The sequence below is a fragment of the Panicum virgatum genome, chromosome 5N (assembly GCF_016808335.1).
Source record: "Panicum virgatum strain AP13 chromosome 5N, P.virgatum_v5, whole genome shotgun sequence".
Lineage (NCBI taxonomy): Eukaryota > Viridiplantae > Streptophyta > Magnoliopsida > Poales > Poaceae > Panicum > Panicum virgatum.
The window spans coordinates 14536321-14557106 of record NC_053149.1 but is presented as its reverse complement, the minus strand read 5'-3'; the positions used below and the strand labels follow the sequence as shown (position 1 = coordinate 14557106).

At 48.6% G+C, this 20786-nt stretch overlaps 1 protein-coding gene across 1 annotated transcript; it reads right to left on the bottom strand.

The window, feature by feature from the left end:
* Positions 1-17611: 17611 nt before the first annotated feature.
* Positions 17612-19752, bottom strand: LOC120676780 (serine/threonine-protein kinase-like protein At5g23170). Its single transcript, XM_039958114.1, has one exon. It carries the CDS (start codon positions 18970-18972, stop codon positions 17788-17790), a length of 1185 nt encoding a protein of 394 aa, XP_039814048.1. The 5' UTR covers positions 18973-19752; the 3' UTR covers positions 17612-17787.
* Positions 19753-20786: the final 1034 nt, after the last annotated feature.

Below are 20786 nucleotides of genomic sequence, written 5' to 3'. Positions count from 1 at the left end.
TTTCCTTGTGTTCAAAAAGAAAACTATTTAAGCAAGTGTGCTATCCTTTTTGCTTTGAGGGGTAAAGTCGCCTATGCAAGTCCATTAACTTGAGTTTAGTTGAATTTTATAAGTTTATTGGACTTAGCATAGAAGAGTGAACTGAGTGAGGGGTTTTTTGGCTTCACCGGTTAAACCGACGCTCAACGGATCTATACCCATCGGTTTAACCGGCGTTACTAAGTTGTGTCTCAGCTCAGTCAGTTTCAGGTGTTCAACCGGCGTATACAAAAGTGACAGCATCGGATCAACCGGTGAACGTAACACAGATTTGACCTGCAAATCAACCGGTGATATCAGCGTTCAACCGGCGTATACAAAAGTCATATCGTCGGATCAACCGGCGTTCAGATGCAGATCTGGTGGAGTCTCGGGTAAACTACACCGACGCAATCAACCGGCGTTCAAACCCTATGCGTCGGATCGACCGGTGTTAAGGGAAATCGCGGGTCCCACCTGTCATATATGTGTCTTGTGCGGGCCGTCGATTTCTCTTTCCTTCTCTGTTTCGCCCAACTCCTCCCATCTCACGCCGCCGCCGCTCCGCACCCACCTCCGCGCCGCCACCACTCACCGTCGCTCGCCCACGCTCACGCCGCCGCTCGCCTGCACGCTGAGCCGCCACCGCAGCGCTCCTTTCTCGCCGCCGCGCAACCACCGCAGTGCACCCTGCGTAGCCCGCGCGCGCCTCCCCCGCCAAACGCCGCCGTCTGCTCCAAGCACCGCCCGTGCATCACCGCCACCTACGCCGCCTGCACGCAGCCGCGCCTCCACGCCTTGCGCAGCACCCACGCAGCCGCGCCTCCTCGCCACAGCCACAGCACACCCTCACCCAGTGCTGGCAGGGTGTTCGAGGTTTTGCCTGTTTGAGATGGGACGTGAAAAGAGGAAGGGGAAGGAGGTAGTTGTCGAGAAGCCAGTCCGCAAGCGGACTCGCACAGAGAGAGAGGCCGAGAGGGCTGAGATGGTGGCCAAGGCCGCCGAGGAGCAGGCGTCAGGCCGTGCTCGCCCGTTTGCGATCAGGGATCCGCCAGCCAGGGGCAGGGCCAGAGGCCGAGGTATGGGCCGAGTCAGAGGTGCCAGGGCCACCAAAGCCATGACTGAGGCAGCAGCAGCAGAGTCAGATCGTTCACTTTCAGCTGCAGAGTCAGATGGAGATACAGAGGCAGAGCAGTCTGAGCAGTCGCAGGGGCAGGGCACACAGGAGTCACCGACTCTACGACGTTCTGGCCACACACGGCAGACGTCCCCAGCAGGAGACACTTCGCCAGCGACCGAGCGTCGCACTAGACCGAGGACGCGAGGAGGTCACCAGCCACAGGAGCCTCGCAGGTCCACAACAGCAGCAGCAGCTCGTAGAGCCGAGGCCCTAGAGGCCGAGCGCGCAGTGTTCCGTATGGACACTGCTGTGCGTCTGGAGCCAGGTGTGCTGCTCCAGAACTTGACCAAGGCCAATGCGGCGAAGGTCAAGAGGCTCAGGTGGAGTATTCAGGAGGAGGACTGGTTCCCCGTGACCCGTGACAGCACGGTCGACCGTAGGTTCTGGACGCTTCTTCAGGCCAGTTTCTACGAGACCAATCAGAGGTGGGGCCACAGGATCTTCCCGCACAGAGTGCTTGACTGGGTGTCTCTGAGGACAGCCGCAGGGGGAGCAGACGTCAGAGAGCACTTCGCTCACTTCAGGGGCCTGCCCAGGTTACTCTAGATTGAGCAGAACAGATATATCGAGGACTGGGTCAGAGTCTTCTATGCCACGGCCTGGATAGCTCCCGAGCGTCGAGCAGTACACTTTGTTTTTGGAGGCCAGGTCTTTGGTCTGTCGAGAGCGACGATAGCAGGGATACTTGGAGTTGACTTGGTTGACGTCTCCCTGCACGAGATGGTATACGGAGACGCAGATCCACCGCGCAGAGCTATGATTGGCGGGATTGCACCTTCACACGAGGCGATCTCTCAGTGCTTCCGCCAGCCGTTTCTAGCGTCGTATGCCAGAGTGCCCAGCTTGCTGACCCCGGAGGCGTACGCAGTTCACATGGCCCTCCGGAGGACGTTGTTGCCAAGGAGTGGCTACCCAGAGGGGTTTACAGGCTTGCAGCAGCTGTTACTTCTTCACATCCTCACTCACGAGCCGTTCGATATTGTTGACTTTATACTGGCTGAGATCGAGGATGTGATCACTGACGGGATGGGGATCTTGAGGCAGTTCCCCTATGCACACTGGATCAGCTATATTTGTTCGATGATCGTGCCAGCTGAGTCACCCGTCAGTGCCGTCTACCGTCAGGACGATGCTCCCCGGTTCCCAGTTTACCGACCGACAGCACCACAGGACCGGAGGAGGGGCAGACATGCAGAGAGAGCTGCCATGGCACAGTTGTCACCAGAGGCACAGGCCCGTGTGGCACAGGAGGACGAGGCACTGTTAGCCGCCGAGGCACAGCTTCCCGGAGGAGAGGATGAGATACACTGGTCTGAGCTTGAGTCAGACTCCTCCGAGGATGTGGAGTACTTCCATGCAGCAGCCCCAGGTAGTCACGACCACGAGGCAGGGGGGTCCAGAGAGCCAGCCCCAGAGTCAGTTGCTGCTGCTACAGTCTCTGAGTCACAGGTGACTCAGCCGTCCGAGCTTACCTCTCTACTTTAGTAGCTTGTTACTCAGCAGCGAGAGGACCGGATAGCTAAGGAGGAGGCCAGGAGAGCCCATGAGGCTCAGCTAGCAGCGATACAGAGAGAGGCCACCCGAGAGCGGGCTGCGACCGAGGAGCGTTTTGTCGGGCTTATCGACAGAGTTTCACAGAGGACAGACGCTCAGTTTCAGCAGATGCAGCAGGGGATGATGGCGATGTTCAGATGATCTCAGAGCTTTACACTCACACCGGACTCGCCCCGCAGCAGCCAGGACAGCCAGGCCTTCAGGGCGTTGGAGCACCTCAGCTTGCAGCTACTCCAGTTCCAGCTCCTACTGCAGCTCCAGCTACTACAGCGACACCGGAGACCACGTTCTCGATGTCTGCACTACTTGGGTCTGCCGGTCGTCCACTGTTCTCACCACTGCCAGCGACTACACTCTTCCAGGACTCACCGTCGACAGTCGCTCTCCCCGTCATTCCACAGACACTACTCTCAGGGGGAGGTGGAGAGGGGTCCTTACTTCAGCAGTCGACACAGCCGGCAGCTTCAGCACTCACTACGTCAGATGTTGACACTTCTTCTGCTGAGCCGGTTACCACGTCTACGGACCCTCTTCCAGGCAGTGCTAGCACGAGAGCCTCTACCACAGCTACACCCCCGGTCACTTCAGATCCAGCAGGCAGTTCTAACCAGCGGCTCCCGTCTGTCACCGAGGGTTCACCGTCCGACGACGACGACGACGACGACGATGACCCGGACCACTTCCTTGCCGTGCCACGACAGCCGGATCAGTAGCTCACCTTTTTGGTGCTTTGTTGCCAAAGGGGGAGAGAGTCAGGGAGTTGGAGTCAGGGGGAGGGTAGAGTTAGAGAGAGCTCGTAGTTATCAGGACCTTTGATTCTTTGTATCACATTTGGTGTTAGTTCATGGATATGTACATTTGTCTCTTGAGTATGCCGTGCTTTGAGACATATCTATGGATTTCGTTTGAGCCGTTGAGCTCTTTGGTCTCTTTTTCGAGTTTGCTTGTGTTTATCCTATTTTATCTTTCTCGCTCTCTTGTTATTTATGTTTGTGTTGTCATCAATCACCAAAAAGGGGGAGATTGTAAGCATCTAGGCCCTCAAGGTATGTTTCGGTGATTAATGACAACCATTATTGTGTGTAGCGAAAATGGCCTCTCATGCCATATTTCAATATAATGTTTTGGCGATTGATGACACACACAACACTTGGACTAATATGATTGTCAAGATAAACATTCCCAGGCTTTTAGGTTCAAGTGATGACAAAGAGAAGATAGGCGCAGCTAGGCCCGAAGGGCCACCCCTACGGGGGTTCCGCTACCCGGTTAGCGGACGGGGGTCGAGGGGGAGCCGCCCCTCGCGGGTCTCAGGGCAGCGTCCTGAAACCGCTTCGGTCCAAAGGACAAGAATCGAAGAGACTGTGAAGAAATTCAATACACCGGTTGAACCGATGTTAAGGAAAAGACACACGCCGGTGTAATTGTCCAGAAGCTGGAAACTGAAGATACACTCACCGGATTAATCGACGTTGAAGAAAATGCATACGTCGGTGCATTGCCAAACGAAGACCGATGAAAATACATACACCGGTTGAACCGACGATGCATCGGTCAATTGCATCGGTTCAGTTGTCCAGAGAGGTGGTTTTTGGAGGAACGTGAAGAAGTTACAATCACCGGTTAAACCGACGCTAATTTTACATACACCGGTTGATTGCATCGGTTAAACCGGCGATACACCGGTTAATTGCTAACGGCTAGTTTTTCAAGTGGCAGTTTACATACACCGGTTGAACCGATGATGGCTTTTGGGGTACGTCGGATTAACCGGCGTTAAGCACATTTCTGGCAGCTTTTCTCCAACGGCTATATTTGCTTGTGCTGCCTATATATACCCCCAAGGCCGGGTCATTTGAGAGTGCTGGAGTTCAAAGAAGTATACAAGAGCTAAAGATTATCTCCAACCACCATAGAGCTTTATTGTACATCATATAGGTTTAAGCACACTTGTGAGAGTGCTTAGTGCCTGTTTAGGCTTAGTTCTTGAGAGAACTAGCTTGAGAGAAAGCCTTGCTGCGGCAAGCACCTTGTGTACTCGTCGTGTGACCCTCCGACTTGGTGTGGAGTGGCAACGACACTTTGTGCGGGGAAGGAGGCCCCTACTTGGTGTTAAAGCTCCAAGATAGTGAAGACGGTGCCGTGGTGACGCTTCGAGATAGACGGTGGCGGTGACCTCGTCTTTGTGACTTGGCGTCACTTAGCCTTTGCTTGTCGGGAGCCTTGGAGGCGTGGCAAGACGGTGATCAAGCGAAGAGACTCGGCATCACACTTGTTCTTTGTGAGGAAGTGGCCGTGGACGTAGGGAGGGACTTTGGTGTCCTAACCGAACCACGTTAAATCGTGTGTCTTGGTGTCTTCACGGGAGTTTGCATATCCTCTCCCTTACCGCTTTACTTACCGCATTACGTTTCCGCATTTACTCTTTCTTGCTTACCTTTACTTTCCTAGTTAGTTTGATTAGGATTGGCTATAGGTGGCAAGTCTTTTGGGGTAAGTAGAGGGTAGCATAGATAAACCATAGTCATAACTAGCATGTGTAGGACGTGTTAGGTTTATCTTATGCAATTAGATTGAGCCCTAGGATAGAAAAGCGATTAGCGACCCTATTCAGCCCCTCCCCCTCTAGGGTCGGACACCCCGGTGATCCTTTCATTGTGACTAATGAGTTTATGCAGATTAATAGATCATTATCACTCATTTGGTCATATGTCAAAAGAGGCCCCTCAATTTCGTTATTCAAAAAGGCGATCTCGGTATTTAACTCTTATATATGTCAAGACTAAGGATCCTTCTAGTCCTAAGTGTCATAAGGTTGAGCAGGACACTTAGGTTAGTATAGGTTTTATAGTTTTGTAGTGATCGCACTATTAAGAGGGGTTAAGGCTAAGTAACTTGAGCATGAACATGGTCATTTGAAAATGGATGCACACTATGGTCACTCAGGTTTCTAGAAGTTCAAATAAGTGGTTCTCAACTTATAACTCAAGAATATTTGGATTTTATTCAAGACTCAAATCAGAAAAGGCAAAATCAGAAAAAGTCTTTAACACCGGTTTAACCGACGCTGCCAATTTTCTATACGTCGGTTAAACGTAGTCAGCAGAGTCTGGACAAGTCAATACACCGGTTAAACCGACGTGTTTGAATTTAACGTCGGTGCATTAGTCCAGAGTTGGTTTTTCCAGGGTATTTCAAGTTCTATACACCGGTTAAACCGACGGTGTTTGAAATGGGACGTCGGTGCAATTGACCAGTGAGATGGTTTTTCCAAGGATTTCAGAAGTTGTACTCACCGGTTAAACCGACGATAGGTTTGAGTTAACGTCGGTGCAGTTGTCCAGAGACTTGGTTTTTCAGTTGATCAGTGGACAACTACACTCACCGGTTAAACTGATGATACGTCGGTTAATCTGCCCAAGTTGTAACGGCTAGTTTCCAGAAGGGGCAGTTTACATTCATCGGTCAAACCGACGATGACTATTGGAGGGACGTCGGATTAACCGGCGCTACGCAGTTTTCTGGCAGCTTTTCTCCAACGGCTCTATTCGTGTGAGCTGCCTATATATACCCCTCCAATGGGTCATTTCGCACACTCTTGACACCAGGCAACATCCAAACACTCATACCTTAGTCAAGAGCCACATTGAGCTTCATCCTTCACATATTTGTTCATTCAATCAATCAAGAAGCAAGATTAAGGACTTGAGTAGAGAGAAGCTTGTGTGCATCCGTTCTTGGTGATCGGTTCTTGCTCAAGTGAAGGCCTTAGCTTGTTACTCTTGGTGATTGGCATCACCTAGGCGATCTTGGTGATCGAGGTGTTTCTCGCGGAGCTTGCCAAGGATTGTGGGAGCCCGGAGAAGAAGATTGTACGTGGCTTGATCTCCACCACGCCGGGATGGTGAATGGAGACTCTTAGTGAGCGCCCTTGTCTCGGTGACTTGGGAGGTGACAATACTCTTTGTGAGTGTCACAACGTGGATTAGGGGTGTGTGCCAACACATCGATACCACGGGAAAAAATCCGGTCGTCTCTTGTCCACTCTCTTTATTCAAGCATTTTCTTTCATGCAAATTTACTCATATGCTTGACTTAGAGATCATAACTTAGCTCTACCTTGCTAGGCTTTACTTTGTTTTATCTCTCTTAGCTTGTGTAGGTAGCTTAGTTATCCGGTTGGTGAATTGGTGCCTTACTAGCATTGCATAGGTTAAGGTTGTTTTACTTTATTTTAGAATTTGAAAAAGGCCCAATTCACCCCCCTCTTGGTCCATCGATTCTTACACTACTACCACAAGACAATAGCAATTCCCACCAATACTTCTATATGTTGTAGGAACAAATAAATCCATATGCAATAATTTCAATGGTCTCTCGGTTGACATAACACTCTTAGTGGGATGAGTATTTGCAACTTGCTTTCCGGCTTGACATGCACTACATAGCTTATCTTTTTCAAACTTCACATTCTTCAAGCCAACTACTAAATCATGCTTCAAAAGTCGGTTGAGTTGCTTCATGCCAACATGACCAAGCCTTCTATGCCATAACCAACCCAAGGATGATTGAGTGAACAAACAAGTAGACAAGTTTGCCTCTTTAGTAGCAAAATCCACAAGATATACATCCTCATGTCTAAATCCCGTAAAGATGTGATCTTTTCCATCCAAGCTAGTCACTACCACATCATCTTTAGTGAAACTACACTTATATCCAAAATCACAAAGTTGAGTGACCGCTAAGAGATTAAACTTGAGAGAATCAACCAACAATACTTTTGAAAGAGAATGATCACTTGAGATAGGAATTGTACCAACTCCTTTGACTTTGCCCCGGCTATTGTCACCAAAGATGATGTCACTATAGCCACCCACATTCTCATATAGAGAGGAAAACATCATTGGATCTCCGGTCATGTGTTGAGTGCATCCACTATCAAGCACCCAATGTCTTCCTCCGGATTTGTAATTCACCTACAGAAAGGAAGTAACTCTTTTAGGTACGCAAACTTTCTTGGGTCCTTGAACGTTAGTGACCACGTTAGTGACCAAGACTTTTGGCACCCAAATGTCATTCTTTTTAGCACCATTTATAAGTATCCCAACAAATTTTGCACTAACATGGCCATTTGAATTTTTCATAAGCATGTAACTTGAATCAAAGGATATGACTTTCTTGTTGGTGCAATTCTTCTCAACATTACCAAACTTCTTGCATTTTTCACAATATGGCTTACCACTACTCTTCACAAAAGTAGTTTTGGTTTGCACAAAAGCCTTCTTCCCTTTTTTAGTAATATATCCAAACCCTTGCTTGTTCAAGGTGAACTTTTGGCTTGCCCAACAATGATTAAACTTGGCTCTACTATCATAGCACTTTCTCAAATCATTAGTCAAGCAAGTAATCTCTTTCTTTAACAAATCATTTTCCATAATGAGAGATTCATTGCAAGATGGGTTATCAATTTTGGTGCAAAAAGAACTAGTAGAGCTAGAGCCACAAGATTTATCATCAATTAAATCACAACTAACACCAATGCTCAATGTTGCTTTTCTTTCATGATTAAGCAAGGTATTGTGAGCTTCCTCAAGCTTCTCATGAGTTTCTTTGAGATTCTCATGAGAAGTCTTTAGCTCCTCATAGGAATCTTGAAGAGAAGTAAACTTCAACTTCAACTCCTTCAACTTAGCCTTTTCCTTTGTCATGAATTCATCGGCATCATTAAGCATTTCAACAAGATCATCATATGAAAGTTCATCAAGTTCACCATCTTGTTGTACCTTTGCACCACCCTTTGCCATAAGACAATGTTGTGTAGAGAAGAGTGATGGAGCCTCCTTGACGGCGATCCCGGCAACTCCCTTGGATGGCTTGTCATCATCATCATCGGAGCTTGCATCGGAATTCCATTCAACAAAATAAGCTTGGCCATTCTTCTTCTTCTTTTCATCATTTTTCTTGTCCTTTTTCTTGTTTAGACAATTGACAATGATATGATCTACTTCACCACATTGGAAGCAAGTCTTGTCCATAAAAAGATTTTTTCTTGATGATTGACCTCTCTTGCCAAAGTTCTTCTTGCTCATCATTCTATTGAATCTTTTGTCAAAGAGAGCCATCTCCTCATCCGATTCTTTTTCTTGGCACCCACTTTCTTCTTCATTTTTGCTATCTTGAGCTTTGAATTCCACACTTTTCTTTTTCACATCAATTTCTCCACCATGAGCTTCATCTTGAGATTTCTTGAACATGTCACGGGTGAGAATTTCTCCCAATATTTGTGTGGGAGTTGCGGTCTTCACATTTGACCTTACAAGTAAGGTCACAATTGTGTCATATCTTTCCGGAAGACATCTAAGAAACTTGTGGTTGAAATCCCCATCCGGTACCTCAAATCCAAGTCCCTTGAGGTCATTCACAATGTCATTTAGCCGGTTGAACATCTCGGCTATACTCTCATCCTTCTTCATGGTAAATTTACTAAAATTGCCCTTAAGCAAATATAATTTGGCCTCCTTCACACTAGATGTGCTCTCATGAATTTCCATGAGTTTCTTCCATATGTCATTTGCATTTGTGAGGCTCTTGACTCTATTAAATTCAGTCACATCAAGAGCACTAAAGAGCACATTAACCACTTGATCATTTAGTATCTCATTTTCCTCATCTAGGGGTGACATTTTTGTTGAGTCCAAAATGACATATCCATCACTTACTACTCTCCATAGCTTTCTACTCATTGCTTTGATATGAGCCGACATCCTAGTCTTCCAATAATCATAATTGTTCCCATCAAAGAACGGTGGCTTCCCAACATGAATCCCATTATCACTAGTCATTGTTCTATTCCAAGATGGTTAAATCCGTAATTAATGGGGTACTTAGCTCTGGTACCACTTGTAGGATCAAGAACACCGACTAGAGGGGGGGTGAATAGGCAGTTTAAAAACTAAAGAGCAACAACACTAGAGAAATTTAATTAGTAACAAAGGAAAGTCCTATGTCATGCTATTACTATCTCTAGATGGGTTTGCAACCTACGGTGATAAGATACAAATCAAGCTCTAGTAAAGTAAATTGCTCAAAGTAAAGACAAGAATAAAAGTGAGCAAGAGAAGTAACCAAGCTTGACACAAGAATTTATCCCGTGGTGTCAATGACTTGCCGGTCACCCCTAATCCACATTGAGGTGGATTCCAAGAATCAACCGCTCCTCTATCAAGAACCTCTTGATCTTGAGCCGGCTTGAATCAAGGAACCGCTCCACACCTCGATTCCACTAGAGTTGCTCTTCACCACTCCGGTGAGGTGAGCACAAGACATCTCACAACCGAAATCGGGGCTCCTCAACAATCTCCTTGGAGGTGCTCCACGAAATCCTCTTCTCCAAGCCGTCTAGGGAGCGGCAACTCCCAAGAGTAACAAGTTGATGACGCTTGCTTGAAGTTTCCCTAATGCCACAAAGCTCAAACTCTTGATGCAATGCACTAGGAAGCTCTCACACCCTCAAGAATGCAATCTCTAAGCAAGTGTGTGTGAGAGAGGGATGCCTTAGCTCTATGATGTCAAGAATGCAGTCCAAATGGCCAAGAGAGACACCCAATGGCCGGGCATTGGGTATATATAGACATCCCTTCAAAAACTAGCCGTTACACTCTTTTCTGCGAAGTCGCGGACCGTCCGCTTTTCAAAAACCGGACCGTCCGTCGTTATAAACCAGTGAGTCAGAGTGCATTTAATGCGTGTCTGAACTAGCCGTTAAGCCCTGGCGGATCGTCCGCTCCCCAGGAGCGGACCGTCCGCAGTAAAGTGTTCCACACTACCAGAGACTAACATCGTCTCTGGAACAACTTTGAAATTAGCCTGCGGACCGTCCGCGCCTCAGTAGCGGACCGTCCGCAGTTCATCCTTGAAAACCACAAGAGACAACAATGTCTCTGGTACAAATTGTCAAATAGCCGGTGGACCGTCCGCGCCCCAGGGGCGGACCGTCCGCCGCACAGATCATAAGCCCAACCAGGGAAACACCCTCTCTGGTACATTTTGAGTTAGAGCTGCGGACCGTCCGCCCACCTGGGCCGGACTGTCCGCCAGTCACTTCTAAAAAACACCATAGCCAAACATGCTCTCTGGAACGATTGCGGACCGTCCGCGCCCCAGGGGCAGACTGTCCGCGTTTGTGCAGTCAGCTCTCAAACTTGTTCTTTTACAAATCTTTTCAAAATGTCGTTAGCCCTCATGCATGCACCTAGATATTTTGAGCAAAATGGCACTAAAGACCCGTCAAGCATGAGTACACAACCACTCTTGATAGTACGGCTATCTATCCAACAAATCCGGTCACTTTTCATCCACTAAACGCCTTGTGACCGGTAAAATACAAAAGCCCTATTTTATACCTTTGCCTTGAGCCCGAGCTTTACTCATCATCTCCAAAACTCCATACGTTCACAACTAAATCTCTTTCATTCGTGGATCAACCTATACTCATTATCTCAAATGAAATCGTTAATCCACAAACCGTTGTCATTAATTACCAAAACTCGAATTAGGGGCCTAGATGCTTTCAACGGTGCACACCGCATATATAAGATGAAGATTCCGGATACACACAAGGAAGGAAGAAATTGTAATCCTCCTAGGACTCTACTTTGTAATCCTCCTAGGACTCCTACCTTATAAATCAACTAGAATTCCACCCTCTGGACTATATAAAGGAGGGCGGGGTAACTAGATTGGTATGAACCAGTGCAGAGCGCAATATACCAAATCACCACACAGGACATAGGGTATTATGCTATTTCGGCGGCCCGAACCTGTCTAAATTTGTGTCTTGTGTCCTTGCGTTTACTTTCAAGTTCCAGATTCGGCGATCTGCTCCCAACCATCTCCTATCTTAGGGTATCCTAAAGTAGGCGAGCGGTAAAAATACCGACAGTTAGCGCCCACCGTGGGGCCGATCGTCGCGATCATTGGGAGAGCTTGAAGGACTACATCTTCAAAATCAATCAACTTGGTGGAGCAGCGCGGTTGTAGCTAGGCGACCACTAATCTGCAACTCGTCGTGTTTCCTGTCGAAATTCAAGACGGAATCAACTTCGTAATCTTCTCGATCGGCAACGTCAAGAAGAAATCCAGTAGGAATCCATTTCGGCTTTGGAGTCCGAATCACACAGTCAGCACCTGGATTGCACTATTGCCAAATCCGATGCCATGGAGTCAACGTTGCTCTCTACACATCCATTGAAGATACGTAAATTGGGATCAAATTGCCACGTACACATGAGAAGCTACCAGGAGACAACAAGCTCTTGGCTAATCGTAGCCATAAAGACTTGCGCCACAGCGACAGTTACATCGACCTCGACAACTCGCCTCGACTTCAACTCGCACCCAAGCTACGGCTACTTCGACTACTCGGCAACACCAACAACCGGCGTCGACTACTTCGACTACTCAGGATCGCAGCGTTGACTACTTCGACACGGCGTCGACTACTTCGACTACGTGTCTTGACTAGAAAACTAGTCGAGAGTGGGCCTCACACCATCAATAACTAGTTGGAACCAACTCCGACTAGTCGGCGTCAATCAAGCTAAGTCATTTATATCTTTTTCAACTTGTTTTTCACAAGATCGACTGCTTTTTTGGTGTACGCCTCTTGACCGAACCTACGCTCGGGAGCTACACCGTAATCGACTGCTTTGTGCGCAACCCGCACTCTTGCCAACTTTTCTTGTGTACAACCCGCACTTTTGCCGACCTTTTTGTCCGTAACCCGCACTCTCATCGAGTGCTTTATGCGCGCCGCGCATCTTATTTGTCGCCTTGTCGACTTCTTCTCTGTTTTCGTTGTCTTCTCTCAACGGTTGCTAAAGTATTCGAGGAGCACACGCCAACCTCGACTCTTCTGTACGCCTATGTTCCTACGCGTGCATGCGGCCACGTTCCCTGCGCTATGGGCTACGGCTATCAGGGATCAGGTGCTTACACGTAATAGGCTAACTGCTCGGGGAAATTACATGACCGCAAGACACGAAAAAAAGTTTTATATGCATTTTTAATGCAAGGATTCTCTCCCATTCTTTTACGAGCATTTTTTGCAATGCAGGGATTCACTCCCAATTTGATATCATGTATATCATTTTACAACATATTTTTATGTTTGTCTCTCAGGAAATCAGACTTGGAGCATGCTGCTGGCACGTTCTGCCCTCAGGCTCGGGGGCTGGATACCAAAAACTACTCGACGTGGCTTCCATGGCTTGCCTGGCTCGCAGGCTGGACGCCGCAAAACTACTCGATGCTGACTCATGTGAAGACCGGAGGTAAGAAAAATTCTACACTGCCTGCCACGACTTTTGGATCCTTTATTCTAAATCTTGGAATTTGGATTCAAGGCTCGGGGGCTGCGGGACACGTGTCATCGACAGCTTATTTTTCAAAATTTTGGAAGATAAAGACCAGAAGATTGAAGACTGATTTGACCCTCAGCCTGATTCTGCGATTCAACCTAAGCCTCGAGGGCTACTCATATGGAGCACGAGTTCATCGCTCACCATATAAAAGAAGACTTTCGGGGCTTGAGCACCTCACAGCCTCGATGCAGCCGGAAGTACTCAGAAGATCACTTGAGGCACTCGACGGAGCACTCGACGGAGCACTCGAAGTACTTGAAGACGATTTCACAAGTACTCGACGCCAGCAGTACTCGGCTACGAAGAGCTCGGGGGCTTGTCAGACCCAGGCCCACAAGACTGTGCACACCGCATAGATAAGATGAAGATTCCGGATACACACAAGGAAGGAAGAAATTGTAATCCTCCTAGGACTCTACTTTGTAATCCTCCTAGGACTCCTACCTTGTAAACTGACTAGAATTCCACCCCCTGGACTATATAAAGTAGGGTGGGGTACCTAGATCGGTATGAACTAGTGCAGGGCGCAATATACCAAACCACCACATAGGACGTAGGGTATTACGCTATTTCGGCGGCCCGAAACTGTCTAAATTTGTGTCTTGTGTTCTTACGTTTACCTTCAAGTTCCAGATTCGGCGATATGCTCCCAACCATCTCCTATCTTAGGGTATCCCAAAGTAGGCGAGCGGTAAAAATACCGGCAGCGCCTTTGCTCACTCTTCTTCTTGCTACTAATGTAGGTTGGAGGGCCGGAGGACATGTGGCTGTTCGACTCTGGATGTTCTCATCACATGACCGAAAATCCTAGATGGTTCTCCAACCTCACCCCTGTGAGTACCAAGGAGTACATCACTTTTGGGGATAACAACAAAGGTAAGGTAATATCTGAAGGTGCGATCAAGGTGAGTGACAACTTTACTCTCAAATGTGTTGCACTTGTTTGACCTCTTGGTTACAATTTGCTTTCGGTTTCACAACTGCTTGATGAAGGCTTTGAGGTGCGCTTCAAGCACGGGTCTTCACGGATTCTTGATTCCCAAGGTGAGCTTGTGTGCATGATCATCCCAGAGGGTCAGATCTTCCATGCTGATTTTTTTGACTTCATTCGGATCTTCACGGTGCTTGGTTGCCGGTTCTTCTTTTGAGCTTTGGAAATGACATATGAGACTAGGACATTTGAGTTTTGATTTGCTTTCACGCTTGATCTCTTTGGGTCTTGTTCGAGGTCTTCCTAAGCTGAAATTTGAGAAGGATTTGGTTTGTGCTCTATGTCGTCACGGGAAGATGGTTGATACTTCTCACCCACCTGTGAATCAGATGATGACTGACCATCCGGCTGAGCTTTTACATATGGACACTGTTAGTCCTACTCGGGTGTGTTCAGCTGGTGGAAAATGGTATGTTCTTGTGATTGTAGATGACTTTTCTCGCTATTCTTGGGTCTACTTTCTTGAGACAAAGGATGAAGTCTTTGGTTTTGTTCGAGATCTGATTTTGAGATTGAAGAACGAGGAACCATATGATCCCATTAGAGCTGTTCGCAGTGACAATGGGACAGAGTTCAAGAACGCTCGTTTTGAAGCTCTTTGTTGTGATCGTGGTCTCGAACATCAGTTTTCTTCTCCCTATGTGCCCCCTCATAATGGAATTGTTGAGCGCAAGAACCGGACCATCATTGAGATGGCTAGGATGATGCTCGATGAGCACAGGACTCCTAGGAAGTATTGAGCTGAGGTAGTTAATACTGCTTGTTATATTTCGAACCAGATTTTCTTGTGTGCTCTCTTGAAGAAAACAACTTATGAGCTCATGCACCGGCGTGCGCCTAAGGTTAGCCATTTGAGAGCTTTCGGGTGCTGATGATTCATCTTGAAACAACACAATTTGGACAAATTTGAATCTCATTCTTCGGATGGAATCTTACTTGGTTATGCATCTCACAGTCGTGCTTATCGTGTTCTGAATCTTGAGACTAACCGGGTCGTGGAAACTTGTGAGATGACATTCAATGAAACTATACCTTGCACAATCCCTGTTTTTGAGTTTGTGGATTAACTATGCAGGCACCGATGACTTTCCAAGTGAACACCAGCATTTCGGGGACAAGTTTTGGTCTAACAGTTGACTGGAGATATCACGTCTATCGACCGTACTAGATCCGAAGGAAGTACGACTTTACCCTTCGCACCTTGTTTTTCCTACATTTGTATAAGTCTACTCTGTTCTGTTCATCAATTTAGTAGAATCCTTTACCCATCATTGAAAATTGGTCGTCGGTATTAAATTGGAAAGTGAAAGCAAAGCAAGAAACAGCACCAGTCTCTTGTTTCACGAGAGCTGGTGCTAGAAGATGACGATTAGTAGACAAAATCGGGAACAAGAACTATTCAACAACGGAATTTGTCAATGCAGCTTTTCTCATGGACTCGGTCTCCTCGTCTACCATCCTTTTCCCCAAAACCAAAGAACTTTTTCAAAGATGGGATTCCCATTCCTTTGAACGTGAATAAACAAAAGAAGGTGACCTCATTATATTCATATAACGTAAGATACAAGTTTGTGGAAAGGCTTGTCCTTAAATAAATAAGAAGCAACAAAAAAGAAATCGACCTTTAAGTTCGGCACTTCAACGCGATATGACGTTTCAATTCCGTTTGCAATACCTGTTTTCAATTAAATCTAAACAAGAGATGCATGCAAATTCTTCGATAAGTGTGGATTCTGTGAAAAATGTTTACTATCGCATCATTCAAAAAAAAACGTGAATGTTGGGTGGTTAAGCATTTTTTTTAAAAAAATCCGAGTCAGTACATGCGCTGTTTTTAAATATACTAGCATAGTGTCTGTACGTTGTTACAGATAATATATATAATAGATTTACATAATATCACAAACAAAATAATATCACTAACTTTGTGCTTGTTCACTTTGTGTACTGGCCGTTTTGATCATGTGAAGCATTGATTGTCTAGAATCCGATTGGGATTCCGATTGATGAGTTCATATTATGATTCCGATTAATTTCTCCGGGTCCTAGTTAGGATTCCGATTAACGAAAGTTAGTCCGACTCGCATACGGGATAGACTAAGATCCACCTGTCAACAACACAAGACAGACCAAACTAAAAATTTTGGTGAAAACCTTGCTCGCTTTAGAAATAAGGTATAGATTTCAAAATACTGTGACTGGGGATGAGATGTTAGGTGTCTTCACCTTTCCATGCTACAAAACGAAACTGGGTTTGATTTGAAGGTAGTCATTTTTGTTTTCAGAAAAGAATTTGGAAAGCCGTCATACCTAATTCGCATCCATCCGCATTAGTTAATGCATTTTCGAAAGATATCCAGAATTCACAGCCACACACAAAAGCACGACATTATTATTGAGTTTCTTATTTTTCCCAAACTCCGGAACCGATCCTCCGAAGATCCGATCCTCCCAGCAATTTATCTATCCATCTCCTCAATAAAGTAGATTAATTAGCAAAAGTAGATACCCCATTAGGATTATACAATGAGCTTGCTTTCATGCTCTGTCAGTGCATCAGACACTAGATTAACCTCCACACACACACACACCTTTCTCACTCTCTTTCTTCCTCCCTTGCAAAGTAGTAAATCAGATTCAGATCAAAGAGCTACCAGCCTGCAGCTTTTGCTACTGTTGCATGCAGGATGCAGCATGCGTGCAGGGCAGTTCAGCAGACAGCAGCCGCCCGTGTTCACATAATGGCCATCTCATGGCTAAAGCAAAAGAAAAGATACAGTGTCCACCTGATGTTAGTCTACCATTGCTGCAGATGCCGTTGGCCTCATGCCATGCCAGCATGGGTTCGTTTTACCTGAACCCCATGAGCTACCCGTGCCCTAATTGTCCAGCTGCCTAACCTGCCCTGCTTGACCTCGACTACTCCTCCCAGTCCCACATATTTTTATACACTACATGGCCAGATTTTTGGTCGCATGCTTCAGACTTGGCGTGACGGTGCGTACAATCATATACGCAATGATAGTGAAACGCCATGGTTGGGTTCAAACCTGAAGTCAGAGACCAAGAAAGCCTGAAATTTCAAACATGAATGAAGTTTTTGCACATCGGCTTCACTGTACATTCATATCTCGAGAGGGGAGCGTTAGGAAAAAAATTTGAGAACTTTTACAATACTAATTAGAAGTACTAAACATAGACTAATTATAAAAACTAATTACACTGATGGACGGGAAATCGCGAGACGAATCTATTAAGCCTAATTAATCCGTCATTAGAGGTTATTTACTGTAGCACAACATTGTCTAATTATTATTAGATTCGTCTCGCGATTTTGCCAGGGGTTCATGGAATATATTTCATCAATTATCCACAATTAATATTTCTAATTAGTGGTCAAACGTTTGAAGTTGTAGCACGTGAAAAATTTTGGGAACTAAACATGTCTTGCACAAGCTGAACGATGAGTCGTTAGATTAATCTCGTAACTGCTCTGACAGACAGTAAGTCTTTTGATGATAACAGTAAAACATCGATGATTTAGCACCTAAGTAATGACAACGAGATTGAATTCGTCTCGAATTGAAACCGAAATTTGGTTTGGTTTTCGAGGGACCAGCGGCTCATTTGAGCGCGCCGCCGCTCGTGTCGTTGTTTGGATGCGATGGCAGAGCGCACGGCGAGCCCTCGCGATCGAGCGCGACGCCGCTGTCGGAGTGCTCGGTGCACTCGACCTTGGTCGCCCTCACCCTCTTGCTCCACCTCACGCGCTGCCCCCAGGACGCGACGCGCCTGCACGCCCGCTGGACCACGCCGCCCCGGCGGCGGCGGTGCCACCCGGCGCTCTCGAGGGCGCCGTGCAGCTCGGACACCACCTCGGCCATGGCCGGCCGCCGCTCCACGCTCTCCGACACGCACCGCGCCGCCAGGGCCAGGACGCGGGCGACGGCGCCCTCGACCCGCGCGGTGGGCGGCGCGGCCACCCTGGCGTCGAGCACCTCCCGCGCCCGCCCCGCGGCGATCAGCGGCGCGGCCCAGGCGACGATGGACGACGGGCACGCGTTCACGTCCATCACCTTGCGCCCGCTCACGAGCTCCAGGAGCACCACGCCGAAGCTGAACACGTCGCTCTCCGGGCCCAGCCGCTCCGGCTCCGTGTAGCACGGGTCCAGGTACCCGATCGTGCCCGCCGGCGCCGGCCCCGCCGAGCCTTCGTCGTCGCCGGCGTCGCCGCCCTCCTTACTGAGAGCGGTAACGGCGACCCTAACGGCGAGGCTGAAGTCCGAGAGCCGGGCGCGGCCGTCGCGGCCGAGCAGGACGTTGGCGGACTTGACGTCCCGGTGGATGATGACGCGCGGCGCCGCGGCGTGCAGCGCCTGCACGGCGCGCGCCACGTCCAGCGCGATCTCCACGCGCCGCGGCCACGGCGGCGGCCTCGGCGCCCGGTGCAGCAGGTCGTGCAGCGACCCGTTGGGCACGTACTCCATGACGAGCAGCGGCGGCGGAGGCGCCGCCGCCGCCCTCTTCACCCCCTCATCCACGGCCGCCGGCGCCGGCCGGACCACGACCCCGACGAAGGCGACGACGCCCGGGTGGCGCGGCGCTGCGGAGAGCACGGCGATCTCGTTTGCGAGCTTCGCCTCCCCCTGCGCGTGGGACGGCCGCTTAACGGCGACGACGGCCGTCCTGCTGCCGTCTCCCCGCAGCCTGGCCTTGTAGACGCTGCCGTGGCTGCCCTTCCCCACGAGGTTCTTGGCCGCGAATCCGCCCGTGGCCGCCTCCACCTCCTCGTACGAGAACTCCTTCATGGCGTTCCTTCCAGTACCTGCTCCCTCGCTGCCGCGCCTGCACGTAGTGCTGCTATGGCTGAACCTGAAGGAGAGATGCAGTAGTAGGGGGCTAGGGGTTGGAGAGCTAGCTAGCGGCAATGGAAAGCATTTGTTAGCAGCAAGCAAAGCAGCTAGGCAGGGAATAAAGGGAAAAGGGGAGGCAAAGAAGAAAGGTAAAGGCGGCAGCAGGGATCATCAAAGGAAGAGGAGGGTGTGGTAAAGTCGATCATTGCGGTTTTTTGAGAGAGAGAAAGGATTGCAGTAATCTAGAGAGAGAAGTGATGATGGTGCTGCTGTTGCTTGGTCCCCTAAAGAGCAAATTTTAATTTTGTCTTCTCAAGGAAAAGGCCCCAGCAGAAATTAGAGAGAGAACAAAACCTAAACTGACCAACCAAAGGGATGAGAGCTAAAATGGCTTACTTGCTGTTTCCCTCCTCTTGTTACTTTCTTCTCCCTCTCCCTCTCTCCTCTTGTTGTTTCCCGCCTCTCTTTTCTTTTTTCTCTGTTGTCTTCTCTCTCTTCCCCTCTCTTTTCTTGTTGCTCTGTTGTCGTCTCTCTCTCTCTCTATTGTTTATTTGACAGATGCTGCATGGGAATTCTTGGACCAGAGATGTGTGAGATCGTTGGAGTGGTTGTGCTAAGTGCCAGCCACCGGAAGAGCCTCGCAGCAAGCGAACAAATCCGCAGCAGAGAATGTTTATATGTCAGAAGGGAATGTGTGCAGGTGTGGACCGTGGACTGGTTGGGGACATGGACTTAATACCGTGAAAATACAAGGCCGTCCTTGGGAGGGAACCGCTAGTTTACGTCAACCGTACGGAGGAGTTCCGTACGGTCAATTTTCAGAACGTTCGTTTTTTCCTATTTTAGTAAGTTTTTTGTCGTTTTCTGATTTCAAGAAATTTTTTCAAGAAAAAAATTTTGAGAAAAAAAGAGAGAATTTTGACGAGAAAAATTTTAGAGAGAAAAATTTGAGAAAAAAATTTAAGATGGAAAATCAAAGAAAAAAATTGGAGAGCAAAAAATTTTTTGAAAAAAAAATAGGAAACAGGGAACTCTAAGAGAAAAAAATCGAAAAAAAATTGCACGAACAAATTAAAAAAAATTCAACAGAAAAAATTTTACATAAAAAAATGAAAAAAAAGAGATGCCGGTGGCGGGGAGGCCGCGCTGCCCCGTTGTGCCTCCCCGCCGCCGGGGGAGCGCGCGGCCCAGGGAGCGCGGCGGCGGCCGCACCCAGGGGGAGATGGATCCACGCGGCGGCGGCGCCAAGGAAGCACCCGCCGACCATGGAAGCAGATATGCGCGCCGGCGGATCACGGAGGAGCGCGCGGCGACCCAGGAGGTGGATCCGGCGGCGCGCGGCGGCGGGGAGCGCGCGGCGGCCCAAGGAGCGCGGGATCCCGGCGGCGGCGGCGCTCATGGAGGTGAGGGGGGCGCTTCAGGGGGAGGCGGCCGGAGAGGCGGCGTGCCGCTCGGATCCGCGATGGGGGAACCCGTCGCAGCGCCGTGCCTCGCCCACGCCACCCAGGGGAGGTCGCCAGAGCTCTGCCGCCCTCGCTCGCGCAGCTCCGCCGCGCCACCGCCGCCCGGGATCTCACGGAGAGAGAGGATGGGGGAAGCGGAGAAAGGGAAAAGGGAGCTGAGAGAGGGGAAGGAGAGAAGGGGAGAAGAGAGTGGAGAAAAAAAAGGAGTAATAAGTCTTAGAGGGGGTGGATCGACCGTGAGTTGTGAAAAAACTCACGGTCAACCGCATATTCAGCATCGCGTCCTTGGGAGACGATCCCCATCTG

What these genes read in the sequence shown, in the direction of transcription:
- LOC120676780 (XM_039958114.1), bottom strand. Translation starts at nt 18,972, where the DNA reads ATGAAGGAGTTCTCGTACGAGGAGGTGGAGGCGGCCACGGGCGGATTC.